The 21,504-nt window shown below is 41.7% G+C and overlaps 1 protein-coding gene across 8 annotated transcripts in view; it reads left to right on the forward strand.

Annotated features, from left to right (window-relative positions):
* The window catches only part of sptan1 (spectrin alpha, non-erythrocytic 1), an 80,534-nt gene that overhangs the window by 9,677 nt on the left and 49,353 nt on the right, over nucleotides 1-21,504 (forward strand). For all 8 annotated transcript variants that reach the window (XM_022217959.2, XM_022217960.2, XM_022217963.2 and 5 more), the window contains 5 exons: nucleotides 8,004-8,243; nucleotides 8,375-8,500; nucleotides 9,104-9,244; nucleotides 10,555-10,835; nucleotides 10,993-11,137. In XM_022217959.2, coding sequence (XP_022073651.1) covers nucleotides 8,007-8,243; nucleotides 8,375-8,500; nucleotides 9,104-9,244; nucleotides 10,555-10,835; nucleotides 10,993-11,137 — 930 coding nt within the window. In that variant the 5' untranslated portion in view covers nucleotides 8,004-8,006. Of the gene's footprint in view, nucleotides 1-8,003; nucleotides 8,244-8,374; nucleotides 8,501-9,103; nucleotides 9,245-10,554; nucleotides 10,836-10,992; nucleotides 11,138-21,504 lie in introns of those variants that run through there.

Below are 21,504 nucleotides of genomic sequence, written 5' to 3' on the forward strand. Positions count from 1 at the left end.
TGGCATTTTCAGTATTTCAGCTGCTGGCCCCTTGGCTGCTCAGCTTGAAGCAGGATGGGGTGGAGGTGGAGTGTTAACACAAACAGCCTCGTTCTTTAGCCTTATACATTAAAGCCAAGTTACTGTCAAAAGAGAAGCAGTAGTGGCTCAATGAAAATTAAAGCTGCAAGCAGCGATGGACGGGTCCTCGCATCCACGCTGGTCGGCGAATCCATGCACGTACACCAGGTGGCGCTGTGACTGAGAGTGTGTGTCGGCCTCTGAATCACATCTGGACCAGAGTTTAATCACACATAAAATTTCAGCCAGATTGGACCATGTTCAGACTAGTTATACAGCATTTCCTGCCCATCCACCACCAGGTGGCGCTGTAACTCAGTGTATTTCAAACAATGGATGTGATGAGGGTTGGGCTCTGATCACTCATGAAAAGTTTCAAGCTGATTTGACCATGCAGAGGCCAGTTATACAGCATTTACTGTCCATCCAACAGGTGGCACTGCGACTGAGAATGTCTGTTGGCCTGTAGATGTGATCAGGATTGGATTGTGATCACACATGGAAAGTTTGAGGCAGATTGGAGCATGCAGAGGAGAGTTATACAGCAGTTGATGTTTCTTGGCGAAGCATCAAAACTCTAATGGTCGCCATGGCCACGCCATTTGGCTTCTGGTTAAACTTTTGATAACTTTTCATCACCAAGTCCTGCTGTGTGGACTGACAAAATTTCAGGTCTCCAGGAATTATCCCCTAGGAGGTATTAACTCTCAAAAAAGGGAAAAATCATCAAAAATCTCACAATTAATCCAAGATGGCCAACTTCCTGTTGGGTTTAGGACATGGCTCTAAGAGGCTTTTTTGTGCGTCCTGATGTGCTCTATAAGCCTCCCAAATTTCATGGATGTAGGTGAAACGTGCTGGGGGGGCTGTTTGTTAAAAATACTGTAGGGGGCGCTATAGCATGTGCAGTGCCGAGATGCATACAGTGTTGTTCCTTGGGTCAATGGTGATGTGTGTGGTAATTTTAGTGAGCATTGGAGTATTCCTAACCTGTCAGAAAGGGCTTTGTTTTTCATGGCGATATTTGGTTGCTACGGCAACAGCGTTGCATGAAATGTCACACCCTTCACAGTGTGTGATTGTCAAGAGGTGAAGACTCGACTGACCAATTTCCAGCATGATATCACCAAGTTTGGGGCCATTGTACCTGAAAATATAAGACCTTAAACTTACTATTACCAACAGGTGGCGCTATGACTTTTTCAAAATTTATGAGTGTGGATGTGTTCAGACTGGACCTGGTATCCAGCATGTGAAGTCTGAGGCAGATAGGATGTTGTTCAGCTGAGATATGAATCGTTAAATTTTCATGGCGAAACATCGAAATTGGTTTGGCCGCCACAGACACACCCTTTGATGACAAGTCACCATTTTCACTGGGATGCATCATCAATGTGTTCAGCCTGTTGTCACCGCATTTGAAGTGAATATGATCAACCGGGTAACAATAGGGCATGAAAGTGTAAAAGATGTCTATTTCCTGAAACCACAAGGTGGCGCTATGACTGTCAATGAATATCCCTATGTGGATGACATCAGGACAGGACTGTCATCATACATGTAAAGTTTCAGGCAGATTGGAGCATGTTGAGAAGAATTAGACACCACTTCCTGTTTCATGGCAAAGGATCAGTTTTTTGAGGCTCCGCCATGGCCACACCTTTTGGCTTCTGGTTGAGTTTTTGATAACTTTTCATCAGAAAGGTCTGGTGCATGTACTGGCCAAATTTCAGTTCTCTCAGACGTATCCACTAGGAGCTATTAATTTTGACAAATGTACAGCAAATTCAAGATGGCCGACTTCCTGTTGGGTTTAGGGTGTGGCTGTGATTGACTTTTTGGTGTGTCCTGATGTGGTGCATATGCCCACCAAATATTGTAGCTGTAAATGAAACATTGTGGAAGTTGGCCTAATGACCACTTTTTCAATTTTGTAGGTGGCGCTATAGAGCCATTTTGGCACACACATGTGCAACTCCCATAAAATATCAAATTTTTCGCCAGTCCTGATGTGCACGCCAAATTTCACGCCTTTTGGTTTATGATAAGGCCCCCAAAAAGGCAATTCATTTGCCGGGAGAAATTAATTTTGACAAATTTACAGCAAATTCAAGATGGCCGACTTCCTGTTGAGTTTAGGGCGTGGCTGTAATTGACTTTTTGGTGTGTCCTGATGTTCTGCATATGCCCACCAAATATTGTAGCTGTACATGAAACATTGTGGAAGTTGGCCTAATGACCACTTTTCAATTTTGCAGGTGGCGCTATGGAGCCATTTTGCCACACACATGCGCAACTCCCATAAAATATCAAATTTTTCGCCAGTCCTGATGTGCACGCCAAATTTCACGCGTTTTGGAGTATGATAAGGCCGCCAAAAAGCCAATTTACTTTACGGGAGGAAAAAAATAAATAAAAAAATAATAATTAAAGCTGCAAGCAGCGATGGACGGGTCCTCGCATCCACGCTGGTCGGTGAATCCACGCACGTCCACCAGGTGGCGCTGTGACTGAGAGTGTACGTCGGCCTCTGAATCGCATCTGGACCAGAGTCCAATCATACATGTAAAATTTCAGCCAGACTGTAGCATGTTCAGAGCAGTTATAGAGCATTTCCTGTCTATCCACCAGGTGGCGCTGTAACTCAGAGTGTATTTCACACAGTGGATGTGATGAGGGTTGGACTCCGATCACTCATGAAAAGTTTCAGGCTGATTTGATCATGTAGAGGCCAGTTATACAGCATTTACTGTCCCTCCAACAGGTGGCGCTGCGACTGAGAGTGTCTGTTGGCCTGTAGATGTGATCAGGATTGGATTGTGATCACACATGGAAAGTTTGAGGCAGATTGGAGCATGCAGAGGAGAGTTATACAGCAGTTGATGTTTCATGGCGAAGCATCAAAACGCTGATGGTCGCCATGGCCACGCCATTTGGCTTCTGGTTAAACTTTTGATAACTTTTCATCACCAAGTCCTGCTGTGTGGACTGACAAAATTTCAGGTCTCCTGGAATTATCCCCTAGGAGGTATTAACTCTCAAAAATGAGAAAAATCATCAAAAATCTCACAATTAATCCAAGATGGCCGACTTCCTGTTGGGTTTAGGACATGGCTCCAAGAGGCTTTTTTGTGCGTCCTGATGTGCTCTATAAGCCTCCCAAATTTCATGGATGTAGGTGAAACGTGCTGGGGGGGCTGTTTGTTAAAAATACTGTAGGGGGCGCTATAGCATGTGCAGTGCCGAGATGCATACAGTGTTGTTCCTTGGGTCAATGGTGATGTGTGTGGTAATTTTTGTGAGCATTGGAGTATTCCTAACCTGTCAGAAAGGGCTTTGTTTTTCATGGCGATATTTGGTTGCTACGGCAACAGCGTTGCATGAAATGTCACACCCTTCACAGTGTGTGATTGTCAAGAGGTGAAGACTCGACTGACCAATTTCCAGCATGATATCACCAAGTTTGGGGCCATTGTACCTGAAAATATAAGGCCTTAAACTTACTATTACCAACAGGTGGCGCTATGACTTTTCCAAAATTTATGAGTGTGGATGTGTTCAGACTGGACCTGGTATCCAGCATGTGAAGTCTGAGGCAGATAGGATGTTGTTCAGCTGAGATATGAATCGTTAAATTTTCATGGCGAAACATCGAAATTGGTTTGGCCGCCACAGACACGCCCTTTGATGACAAGTCACCATTTTCACTGGGATGCATCATCAATGTGTTTAGGCTGTTGTCACTGCATTTGAAGTGAATATGATCAACCGGGTAACAATAGGGCATGAAAGTGTAAAAGATGTCTATTTCCTGAAACCACAAGGTGGCGCTATGACTGTCAATGAATATCCCTATGTGGATGACATCAGGACAGGACTGTCATCATACATGTAAAGTTTCAGGCAGATTGGAGCATGTTGAGAAGAATTAGACACCACTTCCTGTTTCATGGCGAAGGATCAGTTGTTTGAGGCTCCGCCATGGCCACACCTTTTGGCTTCTGGTTGAGTTTTTGATAACTTTTCATCAGAAAGGTCTGGTGCATGTACTGGCCAAATTTCAGTTCTCTCAGACTTATCCACTAGGAGCTATAAATTTTGACAAATGTACAGCAAATTCAAGATGGCCGACTTCCTGTTGGGTTTAGGGTGTGGCTGTGATTGACTTTTTGGTGTGTCCTGATGTGGTGCATATGCCCACCAAATATTGTAGCTGTAAATAAAACATTGTGGAAGTTGGCCTAATGACCACTTTTTCAATTTTGTAGGTGGCGCTATAGAGCCATTTTTTCACACATATGCGCAACTCCCATAAAATATCAAATTTTTCGCCAGTCCTGATGTGCACGCCAAATTTCACGCGTTTTGGTTCATGATAAGGCCGCCAAAAAGGCAAGTCATTTCCCGAGGAGCGATTAAGTTTGAAAAATTTACAGCAAATTGAAGATGGCCGACTTCCTGTTGGGTTTAGGGCGTGGCTGTAATTGACTTTTTGGTGTGTCCAGATGTTCTGCATATGCCCACCAAATATTGTAGCTGTACATGAAACATTGTGGCAGTTGGCCTAATGACTACTTTTTCAAGTTTGCAGGTGGCGCTATAGAGCCATTTTGCCACGCACATGCGCAACTCCCATAAAATATCAAATTTTTCGCCAGTCCTGATGTGCATGCCAAATTTCACGCGTTTTGGAGTATGATAAGGCCGCCAAAAAGCCAATTTACTTTACGGGAGAAAAAAAAAAAAAAAAAAAAAAAAAAAAATAATAATAATAATTAAAGCTGCAAGCAGCGATGGACGGGTCCTCGCATCCACGCTGGTCGGCGAATCCATGCACGTACACCAGGTGGCACTGTGACTGAGAGTGTGTGCTGGCCTCTGAATCACATCTGGACCAGAGTTTAATGACACGTAAAATTTCAGCCAGATTGGAGCATGTTCAGACTAGTTATACAGCATTTCCTGCCCATCCACCACCAGGTGGCGCTGTAACTCAGAGTGTATTTCAAACAGTGGATGTGATGAGGGCTGGACTCTGATCACTCATGAAAAGTTTCAGGCTGATTTGATCATGTAGAGGCCAGTTATACAGCATTTATTGTCCCTCCAACAGGTGGCGCTGCAACTGAGAGTGTCTGTTGGCCTGTAGATGTGATCAGGATTGGATTGTGATCACACATGGAAAGTTTGAGGCAGATTGGAGCATGCAGAGGAGAGTTATACAGCAGTTGTTGTTTCATGGCGAAGCATCAAAACTCTAATGGTCGCCATGGCCACACCATTTGGCTTCTGGTTAAACTTTTGATAACTTTTCCAAACCAAGTCCTGCTGTGTGGACTGACAAAATTTCAGGTCTCCTGGAATTATCCCCTAGGAGGTATTAACTCTCAAAAATGAGAAAAATCATCAAAAATCTCACAATTAATCCAAGATGGCCAACTTCCTGTTGGGTTTAGGACATGGCTCCAAGAGGCTTTTTTGTGCGTCCTGATGTGCTCTATAAGCCTCCCAAATTTCATGGATGTAGGTGAAACGTGCTGGGGGGGCTGTTTGTTAAAAATACTGTAGGGGGCACTATAGCATGTGCAGTGCCGAGATGCATACAGTGTTGTTCCTTGGGTCAATGGTGATGTGTGTGGTAATTTTTGTGAGCATTGGAGTATTCCTAACCTGTCAGAAAGGGCTTTGTTTTTCATGGCGATATTTGGTTGCTACGGCAACAGCGTTGCATGAAATGTCACACCCTTCACAGTGTGTGATTGTCAAGAGGTGAAGACTCGACTGACCAATTTCCAGCATGATATCACCAAGTTTGGGGCCATTGTACCTGAAAATATAAGGCCTTAAACTTACTATTACCAACAGGTGGCGCTATGACTTTTTCAGAATTTATGAGTGTGGATGTGTTCAGACTGGACCTGGTGTCCATCATGTGAAGTTTGGGGCAGATAGGATCTTGTTCAGCTGAGATATGAATCGTTAAATTTTCATGGCGAAACATCGAAATTGGTTTGGCCGCCACAGACACGCCCTTTGATGACAAGTCACCATTTTCACTGGGATGCATCATCAATGTGTTTAGGCTGTTGTCACTGCATTTGAAGTGAATATGATCAACCGGGTAACAATAGGGCATGAAAGTGTAAAAGATGTCTATTTCCTGAAACCACAAGGTGGCGCTATGACTGTCAATGAATATCCCTATGTGGATGACATCAGGACAGGACTGTCATCATACATGTAAAGTTTCAGGCAGATTGGAGCATGTTGAGAAGAATTAGACACCACTTCCTGTTTCATGGCGAAGGATCAGTTGTTTGAGGCTCCGCCATGGCCACACCTTTTGGCTTCTGGTTGAGTTTTTGATAACTTTTCATCAGAAAGGTCTGGTGCATGTACTGGCCAAATTTCAGTTCTCTCAGACTTATCCACTAGGAGCTATAAATTTTGACCGACTTCCTGTTGGGTTTAGGGTGTGGCTGTGATTGACTTTTTGGTGTGTCCTGATGTGGTGCATATGCCCACCAAATATTGTAGCTGTAAATAAAACATTGTGGAAGTTGGCCTAATGACCACTTTTTCAATTTTGCAGGTGGCGCTATAGAGCCATTTTTCCACACATATGCGCAACTCCCATAAAATATCAAATTTTTCACCAGTCCTGATGTGCACGCCAAATTTCACGCGTTTTGGTTCATGATAAGGCCGCCAAAAAGGCAAGTCATTTCCCGAGGAGCGATTAAGTTTGAAAAATTTACAGCAAATTGAAGATGGCCGACTTCCTGTTGGGTTTAGGGCGTGGCTGTAATTGACTTTTTGGTGTGTCCAGATGTTCTGCATATGCCCACCAAATATTGTAGCTGTACATGAAACATTGTGGCAGTTGGCCTAATGACTACTTTTTCAAGTTTGCAGGTGGCGCTATAGAGCCATTTTGCCACGCACATGCGCAACTCCCATAAAATATCAAATTTTTCGCCAGTCCTGATGTGCATGCCAAATTTCACGCGTTTTGGAGTATGATAAGGCCGCCAAAAAGCCAATTTACTTTACGGGAGAAAAAATAAAAAAAAAATAAAAAAAAAAAAATAATAATAATAAACCCTAGGGTTTCAATAGGGTCCTTGGCACCGCTGGTGCCTTAGACAGTCGGTGCCCTTGCACCGCCTGTCCTTCGCACCCTCGGTGCTCGGACCCTAAGTGATTTGAGAGTGATTGTGGAAGTAATAGGTGGTCTTATTGGGCGCCTGTCGAACTTTTCCTCACGAGAGGACAATTTTCCCTGCAATATTAAGTCTTGAATACTCTTGAATACCCCAAAGTAGTAATTGATTTTCTTTGTTTATTTTACAAAACTATTTAAAGCCTGAAATAAACGTGAAATATTTTCTGAGTGTTCAAAGATGTCGCCAATACTTGACAAAATTTCTATCATGTGACTGTTGGTCCCAGCTAAGTCCCTCGTTTAGTTGTGCTGAGGAACGCAGAATTTTTTTATTTATTTTTTTACTAAATCAGGTTAGAAGTGTTTATTTTTGGCAATTTTTAAAAATTATTTAAGATCAACTTTTCTGTTTTTTGGCTCTGATGAATGGTGTGTTTTGGTGTTTGTTTGCATTCTACATTTTTAAAAAATTTTATCACAACATGCCTTTCAAACCCACTGATAGTTTTGGGTTCAGAATGCGCAACAAAGCTAATATTGCTATTGGAGTTGTTGGATATTATGAATAATACACAGCTCTGTTTTAACAAATAGGATAAAAAGGAGCTAACTTACTGTATAGGATGGTCTCTCTGAATTTTCCCCCTTTCCCCTTCAGTGTTGTTTGATAGTGTTTGGGAGGAATGTGCTAAATCTGTCATGAATGTATTTTAAATCCGACAACAGGGACATGCTCTGATACATGTTCAGAACTTTTATTTCTGTTTTTTTTTTCCAGAAAATGGACACTGCAGGAGCCAAAGTGCTGGAGACAGCTGAAGACATCCAGGAGCGCCGGCAGCAGGTGCTGGACCGCTACCGGCGTTTCAAAGAGCTGTCGATTATGCGCCGGCAGAAGCTGGAGGACTCTTACCGCTTTCAGTTCTTCCGCCGTGACGCTGATGAGTTGGAGAAGTGGATCCAGGAAAAACTGCAGATAGCCTCTGATGAAAACTACAAGGACCCATCCAACCTTCAGGTCTGTCAGTCTCGCTATGTATTTGATCTCAGTTAAGCCATAAATTTACCAGGAATATTTCCGTAGGATTTATGTTCACAGCGTAGATGAGCTTTAGCTCATCATATAAATCATATGCCTTCTCTGCACAGGGTAAGCTTCAGAAACATCAGGCCTTTGAGGCTGAAGTTCAGGCCAATGCTGGGGCCATTATCAAACTGGATGACACTGGAAACACGATGATCACCGAGGGCCACTTTGCCTCTGAGACCATTCGAGTAAGGCACATAGTAATGATCACTCTAATACCCGGTGTCAGTGTATCATAACATGTGTACCCCCAGTGTGGGCTTTAGAGTTAAATTATATTTTTAAACAGCAAACTCAAGGAAACACAGAAACGCACCTTGTTGAGTTCTGTTTCCTGGAGTCCCATTCACGTTTAACCCCCTCCATCTGATTCAGTCCTACACGCCTTACCGGACACAACAGAGACCAATAGTTACAAGTGTCAATATGGCTGAGTATATACAAGTAGGTGTTGATTTGCGGTCCGACTCCTGAGTGCTGTGAAAATTCTTGTAGATTCTGCCTTTTCACTCTGCTATGAAATGAACTGAGTTTTTCATTGCCTGGTACTACGGTTGATGTGGCTCAGCTCACCATTTTGTCTGTGGGAAACCTTTTCTCCACAAGATGTTTTTTAAATAGATACCTTGATGTTATGAATGTGTCTAACTGTTAGATTTTTCTATTTTATATACAGATTCAAAGTATAATAAAATAGATTTTCCCATTTTACATTTCACTATTCCTTTACTTTCCCTCTCTTCTTTTCACGAACTTTAAACAAATCTTTCCTTCTCTCTCTTATGCACTAGACACGTCTAGAGGAGCTGCATCGTTTATGGGATCTCCTGCTGCAGAGGACCAAGGAGAAGGGCATGCGTCTGTTGCAAGCCCAGAAACTTGTTCAGTACCTGCGTGAATGTGAAGATGCCTTGGACTGGATCAGTGACAAGGTCAGATTCACATCTGCAGGATTTTTACAAAAAAGTTATACGTGTAGTGAACAAATATTGTGATTGTTAAATATATAATTAATATATACAAATGATTGTTATATATGCTGCCTGTCCAAAAAAAATGACACACTCTGATATTTTGTTGGACTGCTCTTAGCTTGAGAACAACACACATTTGCTGCGGAATTGTTTCGATAAGCTTCTACAATGTCACAGCATTTATTTCTGTCCAGAAATGCAATAATTTCTGTCAAGATCTTGTATTGATGATTGGAAAGTCGGACCATTGCACAGTCTTCTCCAGCACATCCCAAAAACTCACCATGGTCCTGAGGTCTGGACTCTGTGGAAGTCAATCCATGTGTGAAACTGTCTTATGCTCCCTGAACCACTCATTGAGTGATTCAGAGAGCAATGTGAGTCCCATGAATCCTGGCATTGTCATCTTGGAAGATACCCATGCTATCAGGGAAGAAAAACTCCATTAATAGATAGACCTGATATTTTTTTAGTATACTGAGGTAGTCAGCTGACCTCATTCTTTGGGAACATAACATTGCTGAACCTGAGCAACCCCAGATCATAACCCTAACCCCCACAGACTTGTAGGCACTAGCCATGATGAGTGCATCACTTTGTCTGCCTTCCTTCTTCCCTTGATGGAACATTTTGGAACAGGGTAAATCTGAACCCATCAGACCACATGACCGACTACATTTGGTCCTTGAAGATGATGGTTCACCACTATCCTTCCAGGTTTTGATAATGCATTGGGTGGTTTTAGCTTGATTTTAGTAGTTTCAGAAATCTCCTTAGTTGTTTTCTTTGCTTGATGCAGGCCAATAATTTGACCATTCTGAAACAGAATAACATAATTTCCATGACCACAGGATATGTCTGAACTATTTGCTTAGTTAAATCCAAGTGGCGACTTTTTGTTTTTTGGACAGGCATTCGTGTTCCATTTTTATTTTTCTTCCAGCCATGTCACATAATGAATAAATACTGCTACTGTATTTATTACACTTGAACTTTTACAATAGTTTAGTGTCTTAATATGGCAGTCCTCATTTAAAGGAACTTGTAATTGAAGTTCACGAGTTGAAACTTGCCTTATGGTAATAGTTCCACTTTGTGCGACGAATGAAAACCAGGCTTATTTTGTCTGGTGCCAAATGTGAAGAGAAATACTTTTGGTTTACGATTAAAATTGTGATTAGATGTGATTTATTTTCATTGATGTTTTACCAAATTAAGGCATAGAAAAATGTCTGTTATTAACCTCCAAACTGTTGATTCACTTGTAGGAGGCCATGGCCACGTCAGAGGAGCTGGGTCAGGACTTGGAGCATGTGGAGCTCCTACAGAAGAAATTTGAGGAGTTCCAGACAGACCTGGCAGCCCACGAGGAACGTGTGAATGAAGTGAACCAACTGGCAGCCAAGCTCATCCAGGAGTCCCACCCTGAGGCTGAGCTTATAGTTCGCAAGCAGGATGAGGTTAACACAGCCTGGCAACGCCTGAAGGGTCTGGCCCAACAGAGGCAGGGCAAGCTGTTTGGGGCAGCAGAGGTGCAGCGCTTCAACAGGTGAATGGTGTTTGAGATATAAAAATGAAAGGAGAAATCATAGACAGTTTTGATACAATGTGTTTGTTAATTGTAAATATATACATCTGTAAAATACGGATAGGTCCTCGCTTTGTCTTGTTGGTGATACAATTTGTGTGTTTCATTCCAACAACAGGGATGTGGATGAGACCATCAGCTGGATCAAGGAGAAGGAGCAGCTAATGGCCTCTGATGACTTTGGTCGTGACCTGGCCAGTGTGCAGGCTCTGCTGCGCAAACATGAGGGTCTGGAGAGAGACCTTGCTGCTCTGGAAGATAAGGTGGGCCATATGCTTGTAGCGGAATGCGTAGAAATGGTAGAAACTACACTTAATGATTAAAATTGCACTTGTTAATTTAGGAACACCATCCTTAACTTATCTGAGGAAAATTTCAATTGAAGCTAAGTCTCAAAGAGACTTTGATTAAAATGAAGTTGATCAGTCTTATTCTGAAAGTCATAAACTCTGATTTCATTGACCTCCAGTTACCAAAACAAGGAAATGCATAGTAGAACCGATAATTATACACAAACATTTATTAACTAATACTGCAAACAATAAACAACAATGACAACAGACAGTGAATAAATACAGATAAATAAGGTAATGAACTGTGATTGTCACTGGAAGCATTTGGTAGAAAAGGTGATGAATTTAGAATGTGGAATTGGAAAACAAATTGTAATTTGTAAATTCACCCGTTTAACAGACGGAAAGTGATACTTCCGTAGCCTTTGTAGCAGTGAGAGGGAGGCTGCTGCAGGATGTGGAGCTGTGATGATCTGCTGGATTGAGTTGGTTCAGACAAGAAGGTTCTTTGACAAGTTTGCATTTCAAAAGTGTGCTAAAGCAAAAACCCTAAGAGTCAAAGCTCATAGTTATCAAGAAAATATTTGCTGTTGTAGTTCTTAAGTAATTAAGTACAGTTGCATTCTTCTAAGAATTCCATTTTTCTAAGATCCTTTGTTACAAGAGCCCATTCTTACAAACCCACGTTGATTTTTTCTGAAAGTCCAAGTTACATTCTTCAACAAGCCAAAACAAAACTAAAAAACCTCAAACTCAAAACTGAGTTGCATTCCAGTTACTTTCCATTAAATAGAAAGCTTTGGAGCCAAATTCAAATCTGAATCTAACCAATCATATACACACGTGGACAAAATTGTTGGTACCCCTCAGTTAAAGAAGGAAAAACCCACAATTCTCACTGAAATCACTTGAAACTCACAAAAGTAACAATCAATAAAAATTTATTGAAAATTAAATAATCAAAAACAGCCATTACTTTTGAATTGTTGATTAACATAATTATTTAAAAAAACAAACTAATGAAACAGGCCTGGACAAAAATGATGGTACCTCTATAAAAGCTTGAAAACTATTTGACCAGAGTGACATGATTAACTCAGGTGTGTCATTTAATTGACATCACAGGTGTTTCCAAACTCATAATCAGTCAGTCTGCCTATTTAAAGGGAGACAAGTAGTCACCCTGCTGTTTGGTGAAAAGGTGTGTACCACACTGAACATGGACAACAGAAAGCGAAGGAGAGAATTGTCCCAGGACATCCGAAAAAAAATTATAGACAAACATCTTAAAGGTAAAGGCTATAAGACCATCTCTAAACAGCTTGAAGTTCCTGTGACAACAGTGGCTCATATTATTCAGAAGTTCAAGACCCACGGGAAAGTAGCCAACCTCCCTGGACGTGGTCGCAAGAGGAAAATTGATGACAAATTGAAGAGACGGATCGTTGGAATTGTATCCAAAGAGCCCAGAGCAACCTCCAAAGAAATTAAAGGTGAACTCCAAGGCCAAGGTACATCAGTGTCAGATCGCACCATTCGTCGTTGTTTGAGCCAAAGTGGACTTCATGGGAGACGACCAAGGAGGACACCACTGCTGAAAAAAACTCATAAAAAAGCCAGACTGGAATTTGCAAAAATGCATGTTGACAAGCCACAAAGCTTCTGGGAGAATGTCCTTCGGACAGATGAGACCAAACTGGAGCTTTTTGGTAAGGCACATCAACTCTATGTTCATAGACTCAAAAACCAAGCATACGAAGAAAAGAACACTGTTCCTACGGTGAAACATGGAGGAGGCTCAGTAATGTTTTGGGGCTGCTTTGCTGCATCTGGCACAGGGTGTCTTGAAAGTGTGCAAGGTACGATGAAATCTGAAGACTATCAAGGCATTCTGGAGAGAAATGTGCTGCCTAGTGTCAGAAAGCTTGGTCTCAGTCGCAGGTCATGGGTCTTCCAACAGGACAACGATCCAAAACACACAGCCAAAAACACCCAAGAATGGCTGAGAGAAAAGCGTTGGACTATTCTAAAGTGGCCTTCTATGAGCCCAGATCTGAATCCCATTGAACATATGTGGAAGGAGCTGAAACATGCCATTTGGAGAAGACACCCATCAAACCTGAGACAACTGGAGCTGTTTGCTCATGAGGAGTGGGCCAAAATACCTGTTGACAGCTGCAGAACGCTCATTGACAAATACAGAAATCGTTTAATTGCAGTGATTGCCTCAAAAGGTTGTGCAACAAAATATTAAGTTATGGGTACCATCATTTTTGTCCAGCCCTATTTCATTAGTTTGTTTTTTTAAATAATTATGTTAATCAACAATTCAAAAGTGATGGCTGATTTTGATTATTTAATTTTCAATAAATTTTTATTTATTGTTACTTTTGTGAGTTTCAAGTGATTTCAGTGAGAATTGTGGGTTTTTCCTTCTTTAACTGAGGGGTACCAACAATTTTGTCCACGTGTGTATGTGTTCCTCCCAAGTGGTGGTCCTGAGCTTCACTGTCCAGGAGAGGTCAGAGGCCAAATACCTTTATAACTTACTCTTAGTTAATTTGTTAGATGTAGAATTCCAATTGTTCAATATTTATGGTGATCACAGATCTGAAATAACATTGAATAAATATTAAATGGACGATAAACATAATATGTTTATTTCATATGGTTCCTGAGATAATAATAAAATATGTTAACATAAGAATAAACTTACTTGTAGCCTTAAGGGTACATGAATGTAAACTTATAACATGGTTAAACATAGAAGCATATACATTCACTAATAATAAGAAAAAGAAGGCATAGGGAGAATATATTCTTAGAGTAAAAAGTCTGTCTTTTATGGCTGTGGTCTGCAGCAGAGAGAGAGAGGGGGTGTTTGTGCATCTCCCACAAACTCTTCAGATTCGATGTGTTCTTCATCCATACTGGTCCTGATCAACCTGATATGAGGAACTGAGTCCAGATCGTCATTCCGATGATGGTGCATTTCTTTAATGTTCTATTTAAACTGTTGAATCCATTCCTGCATACCAAGTTCTGGGTGTTAGTTAATGAGATCAGAAGGTCAGAATGCCAATCCTGCAGAGGGGTGGTTTTCCTCCCAGTTGACACTTTATGACTCTTTTTTTTTTTTTTTAATTCAAGTTTTTATTGAATTTTGTATTTTATGAACACATACAACGAGAAAACAAAACCAAAAAAAAAAAAACAGTCAGTGGGGTTAATAAGTCAAATCAAATCAAGCTGTAGACAGATACTTAGAAAAATTGTCCCATTGTTCCAGTGCAGCTTCATTCTTGCATTGTAATCTTCCCAGCATCTTCTCACAAGCAACATTTTCAGTCATATTTTCTTTCCACATTTTAAGTGTTGGGGCATGGGGGTCCTTCCACAATTTCAAAATGAGGCGAGCACACGTCACCAAAGCTGTACATAACACTCGGAAAACATATTTGTTTAGCTGTGGTACCTCACTTCTGTCTCCCAGTCAACACAGTCTAGATGATTTGGGCAGTTTGCCATGTATCCATCCCTGCATATAACTTAAGACATTGTCCCAAATTGGAGAAACAACAGGACATTCCCACAGGGCATGAATCAAAGTACCTTGAGCTCTTTGGCATTTCCAACATAGATCATTTCCGCTAATACCCATCTTATAGAGTCTGGATGGAGTATAATAGTATCTATTAAGAATTTTGTATTGAATGAATTTACCCCTGGCTTCTCGGATGTACTGCCCATGATCTGAAAGAATTAAGTTCCAAACATCATTATCTATTGTACAATTTAAATCTCTTTCCCATGCTGCTTTAAAGCTTTTACTTGTGTTGTTTTTCACCCATGGGCAAATATTGTACCATTTTTAAGCTTTGCACAACAGTGACAGTAAAAGCAGAAATGTCTCTATCGGATTTTTCTCCCGTACTAGCTCAATTTTTCCTTTTAAACAGTCTCTTATTTGTAAATACTTCCAAAAGTGGCCAGGCCCCTCTAAATTAAATTTATGTTTTAGATCATTAAATGTCATGAATGCATTCCCATCCAATATATCACCAACAGTTTTAATACCCTTTCGTAGCCATTGAGCCCAATAAATGGTCTGTTTACCAATTTTAATTTTAGGGTTATGCCACAAGGGGGCATATTTCAAGAGCTATGGATCAAGCTTATGTTTTCTGTGCACCTCCAGCCACACCATCCTAGAAAACTTTAAGATAGCAGTGTTTCCCCTGGGTTGAAATGGCTGTGAGGTGGTGGGGTGTAGGCAAAGGCCGAAGCAAGTAGGGGGGTCCGGGGGCATGCAATTTTGCACTGTGATATGTGTCAAGCAGCTGAATTAAAGACTTTAAGTAAACATTCTTGAAAACACAAACACCAAATTTGAACACATGCTCTCTTTATTACATGAGGCAAATCAAATATAAGTGGGGATTAATGTTGATCAATCTAAGCTTTCCATGGGTGTATAGTGTTTCTATAATCGCGTTGGCAGTGCCTTTCTATTTTGAAAAATGCTTATGCAGATATCAAAATGGCCCGCCTGCGGGCCGCTGAACTGTTGAAATTACAGAATTTGTTTTGCCATTGAATGATATAATTTCGGGCACTCTATAAATCATTATATCAAAAGAAACTAGGAACTTTATATTCCGTTGAAATCATTTGTTTCGTTCATGAGAACGGGTTTTGTCGTGCCTAAATGTTTTAACGGGAGCCATTTTTTCAGTCACTGTCAATTCGTATCGCCACGGACAACAAAACAGTAAGCAAACTCTGTAAAGGAAGCGATGTCGATGCCTACACTGCGTTGCTCACTTTATTTTTATGACATGCGATAGTTTTGATACTTAATTTGACATATGTCTGTGATACACACCTGCTTTTAGCCCCGAAAAACAAAACCATGGAGCGCTGCCGCTTCTTGTCCGCAATGGGGATGTGCCTTGCTGTCTTCAGCCACGGCGAGAAAAGGCTGCCATTCTGGCTTGTTGATTTCAGCGGCGAATATACCGGACTTATGTGTCAATGCTTTCTCATAGTTAGCATTGCTTTTTTTTTTTCTTTGGCACGGACCAGTGAGGCGGCAATGTTGGCAAAATTGTAATGAGGCGGTGGCCTATACCAGCAAGGCGGCCCACCTCGTCGGTCATATAGGAGGGCAAACACTGAGATGGGATTTTCTACTTTTTTTCCTTTATTTAACCCTTTACGCTTCAGTGCGTCGTAGGTGTACCGCTGGCGGTACACCTACTAATTTGCATAGGAATTTCAAGAATGTCCGACGGCTGCAAACGCGATTATACAAACACTATACGCCGATGGAAAGCTTAGATTCTCATGAATCCGCCGGTATAAACCACTTTCAGATGTGATTACCACAGCGGGTGAGAAAAACACATTTGTCCGACAAAAACGAATATTCATCCATCCGTTCTCTATACACGGCTTCAACGCACATAGCGCGACTCACATTTCCGGGTTCATTATTACCGGTACACACAGAAAAAAAGATTCCACAAAAAACGGCCATAATCCAACCTTTTACATCCAGACAACACAAGCCAGTAAACTATTTTGTCCAAAACATGTCCTGAAGTCAGTATAAAATCCACGAATCGGTCGTTTTCAAGGAAATGCACCTTGCCATGCGCGTCCAATATTCCCCGTATTTTTCGTAATTTTTTTTATTTAAAAATAGAATATTAGCGATTTTTTTTTTTTGGTACTGAAAACGGCTGGAATTGACTGCAGCTTAAAGGGTTAACTTTTGAGATAGAGCTCGATTGGTGTGAATGGAGAGGCGAGTTCTTGTTCTATTAAGATCCAATCGAGGTCGGCTCTCCCAGCCCAATGTTTGGCCAGTCTAGACATTTCAGAAGAAATACTATAGTGTTCTACATTGGGCAGGGCCAGCCCCCCTTCTTTTTTTGGTTGGCAAAGCCGGCTCAGGTTAATGCGTGGTTTTCCACCGTTCTAAAGATATTTTTTTATCATCTTATTGTAGTTCAGTAACATCGGTTGTGGAATACACAAAGGTAACATTCCAGTGTAATAATTAATAAGAGGGGCTATGACCATTTTTACTGTATTTACTTTACCCCATAATGTTAAATTTAGTTTACTCCATTTGTCTAAATTAACCTTAATTTTACCAAGCAATTTGCCCATAGTGTCAGCCATCATATCATTAATATTTGGGTTCAATTCAATTCCAAGATACTTCATTCCTTTATCCACCCACTTAAAATTGAAACCAGACAAAAGATTATTACTGCAAGATTGGGAAACCGGCATAGCCTCAGATTTATACCAATTAATTTTGTACCCAGACAATGTTGCATATTCATCAATAACCTCTAGTAGAGTTGTAATAGAATTAGTAGGCTCTTTACTCAAAACCAAGATGTCATCTGCATACAAAAACAATTTATATTCTCTTCCTCCCCCATACACACCTTTAATTCTCATATTTTCCCTTATCTGAATGGCCAGGGGCTCCAAAAAGATAGGGAATAAAAGTGGGCTCAAACTACACCCTTGATGGGTTGATCTAGAAATATTGAAAAATGGAGATAGGACACTATTAGTAAAAACAGCCGCCTTTGGCCCAGAATATAATGTTCTTATCCAACGGCAGAAGTTGTCACCTATGCCGAATTTCGTCAGGACAGTGATCAGAAAACACCATTCGACCCTGTCGAAAGCTTTCTGGGCGTCTAGAGATATGGCCAGCACGGGATCTGGATTGTTTCTATTCAACCATAAAAGATGCAATTATCTTCTCATGTTATCTGAGGCTGATCTGCCCTTGATAAACCCAACTTGATCTTTATGAATAATTTGTGGCAGTACGGCTTCTAATCTTGTCGCTAATAATTTTGACAGTATTTTACAATCAATATTTATTAAACTTATTGGTCTATAATTGGCTGGATCAGTTAAATCTTTGTCACCCTTTGGGATTAGCATTATTATCGCCTGATTAAAACTTTCAGGGAGAGATCCCTGTTCAAAAGCCTCATGGAATACTTCAGTTAAAATGGACTGAGTGTATCTGAGAATTTTTGATAAAATTCACCTGGGAAGCCATCTATCCCAGGGGACTTTCCAGTTTTCATTGAACCAATGACTTTTTTTTTTTACTTCCGCCACAGTTAGAGGAGCTTCCAATTTGTCCTTTTGTTGTTCTAAAATTTTAGGTATTGTCAATTTGTCAAAAAATGCATCCAGTTGGTCCGTGCTAACCTTACACTCAACCTTACACCGCAAGACAGAAGCAGTCGCGTTGATCTCTCAAACTTCCACCGACAACGGCTAATATTCCAACTTTTAAGTACGTTAAAGCATCAGCTCGCTGAGCTATCCTCACACACTTAGCTTGGAAGCTAACTGTTTGTTTTGCTAACAAGCCACTTGGTAAATATATAAATCATATGCAATATTAAGTCCAGGCCCAGTCCTGAAGAACTACCGAGGGGCGGTGGAGAGCATCCTCAGCACTGGCATCACTGTGTGCCATGGCAGCTGCATGGCCGCAGAAAGGAAGGCTCTGCAGAGGGTGGTGAAAGCGGCTCAGAGGACTGTAGGAGGCAGTCTACCCACCACTACTGACATCTACACAAACAGATGCAGGAGATCTCAGATCTCAGGACGCGTTGTACTTTCTCCAAAGAACAACGCATCCTCAGAGCCAGGATACTTGAATGGAGAGTGGCGAGGATGAGGGGGGAAAAAACCAAACTCAAACTTATTGCTTATTGTTCATTGCTTATTTATGAGCAATGAACACACCGAGACCCAAAGAGGAACGATTCGCTCATATGGGGTGCCTGAAGTTCATAGGTCCTGGTAAAATGATTTAAAAACTGTATTAATATCCAAGGTAGATGTAACTAGTTTATCATCCTCTTTAATTGCAGTAATAACGTTTTGGTTATCCGAAGTTCCGAAATCGCGCGAGCTTCGGAACGAGATTTGCGTTCTAGCATCCTGAGATTTGGATACAGACCACAACAAAGAGCAATCGCCAGGTAATGTAGAGGTTTTCGTTCGCTTCTCATCTCAAGCATGTGGGACACTCATTGAGACTATCTGAGCCGGTCAGTGTAGGACAAAAGCACGTTAGGGCGGACTTTGACGCGGGGGGGCCAGCAGCCCCATACTTTTCGCTAGCCGAGCTGCTAGCTGAGCTGCTAAGCTGCCTGCCTGGCTAAATACTGGAGCTATGTCGAAAATTCATTTCTCCATCACTCACATGTATGAAATTACATATGGAAACAGACCCCAGGTTGAAAAAAACCGAAGTTCCACTTTAAGTTGACAAATGTCTTCAAATTTATTATCATCAAATTTTCCAGCGAATTATCTTTCTAGTGTACCTATGCATTCCTCCAAAGTTTGGATCCTGTTCTTATTTTCTTTAACCATCCTAGAACTATAGCCTAAACATTTTCCACGTACAAATGCTTTCAGAGCGTCCCACACAGTGGCGAGTCTATCAGTTGAACCAACATTCTCTTGCAGGAAATTTTTGATATTAACTTGTAGTGCTGAGACAAATTGTCCATCCTGCAATATGCTTGAGTTAAGTCACCATCTACCAAAAGGTTCTTTATTGTCATATCATTCCACATTTGCCCATGAAACAATACGAAATTGGACCCTGGTCCTGGTTTCAGCCATCAAAACAATATAAAAACACTTTCATAAAGACAATATAAGTATAAAGAGACACACTAATATATACAAACCTGCAACATAATTATATGTGCAGTGAACCAACAGTTTGTGCAATATTTAGTCGGTAAATAAATAAAGAGCCTAGTGCAGTGGTGCGGTGTGTGTATGAATGTGTGTGCCTGTTTGCGTGTGAGCATGTATGTGTGTGTCTGTGGGGATGTGTGCATACATGTGTATTTACAGGGAGAGGTGGTGATGATATGAAAACATACTGTAGTCTACAGAGACCTGTTCAACAGCCTGACGGCTTCGGGGAAGAAGCTGTTTCTCAGTCTTGTGGTTGTGGTCTGGATGCTGCGCAACCTTCTCCCTGAAGGGAGAAGGTTGAAGTATTTGTGTGCAGGGTGGGTGAGGTCCTTCAGTATGGAGGTGGCCCTCCTCCTGGATCTGTTTGTGTAGATGTCAGTGGTGGTGGGTAGACTGCCTCCTACAGTCCTCTGAGCTGCTTTCACCACCCTCTGCAGAGCCTTCCTTTCTGCGGCCGTGCAGCTGCCATGCCACACAGTGATGCCAGTGCTGAGGATGCTCTCCACCGCCTCTTGGTAGAAGCTCTTCAGGACTGGGCCTCCCAGACTGGGAGGCCGCAGCTTTCTGAGGAAGTAGAGGCGCTGGTGGGCCTTCTTAATCAGCTGGGAGGTGTTGTGGCTCCAGGTGAGGTCCTCAGACAAGTGTACTCCCAGGTATCTGTAGGTGAAGACCACCTCTACGTCAGCGCTGTCGATGTGCAGGGGACGGGGGGGGATGTCTGGCTCTGCGGAAATCCTCCACCATTTCCTTGGTCTTCTTAACGTTGATGCAGAGGTTGTTGTCTCTGCACCAGCCAACCAACAATTCTACCTCCTCTCTGTAGTGGGACTCATCGTTGTTTGTGATGCATCCCACCACTGCTGTGTCGTCTCCGAACTTCACTATATGGCAGCTCGGATGTTTTGCAGAGCAGTCATACGTGAGCAGGGTGAACAGGAGGGGGCTCACAGTACAGCCCTGGGGCGAGCCAGTGTTGATGGTGATTGGGGAGGAGGCCAGAAACCACTATTCGGGCCAGCCCTACTGCAAGCGAGTCTGTACATTCTTTCACTTCGAAGTTGAGGCCATACTGTACAAAATCATTGAAGAGAGTGCCTTAAAAAGTCCAGTAAGCTGTCTTTAGGAGAGTTTACGTAGGTAAAAAATGAAGATTACATTGACAGGGTTCGGAGCTCTCCTACGGTGCAGCCATTCCCTGGTACCTCACCATGTGACTCTCCTAGACAGTGATTGTTGACTGAAGTATGGCCAGCACTTTGTTTTCACTTTATGACTCTTATCAGATTCTAGTGGAGATAGGAGGCATCCCGTTGTCTCCAAAAGTGCCGTGAGTGGTCCTTTAGTACTAAACATCCGATTAGTAGATGTTCCATTTGGAGGTGAATTTTGGGTTGGTTGTCCCCTGAAATGGTGTTGTACCAAATTTACAGCTTTGGGAGACGGTCTTTGGATCTTTGTGTGTTGTTCTGGGATGTTCTGCTCCTTAGTACACTTCATGCTGCTCTATAGAATACCAACACTATTCTAGGTAAACTATGATTATAGAAATGTCATATTCTAAC

This window comes from Acanthochromis polyacanthus, chromosome 18 (assembly GCF_021347895.1).
Source record: "Acanthochromis polyacanthus isolate Apoly-LR-REF ecotype Palm Island chromosome 18, KAUST_Apoly_ChrSc, whole genome shotgun sequence".
NCBI lineage: Eukaryota > Metazoa > Chordata > Actinopteri > Pomacentridae > Acanthochromis > Acanthochromis polyacanthus.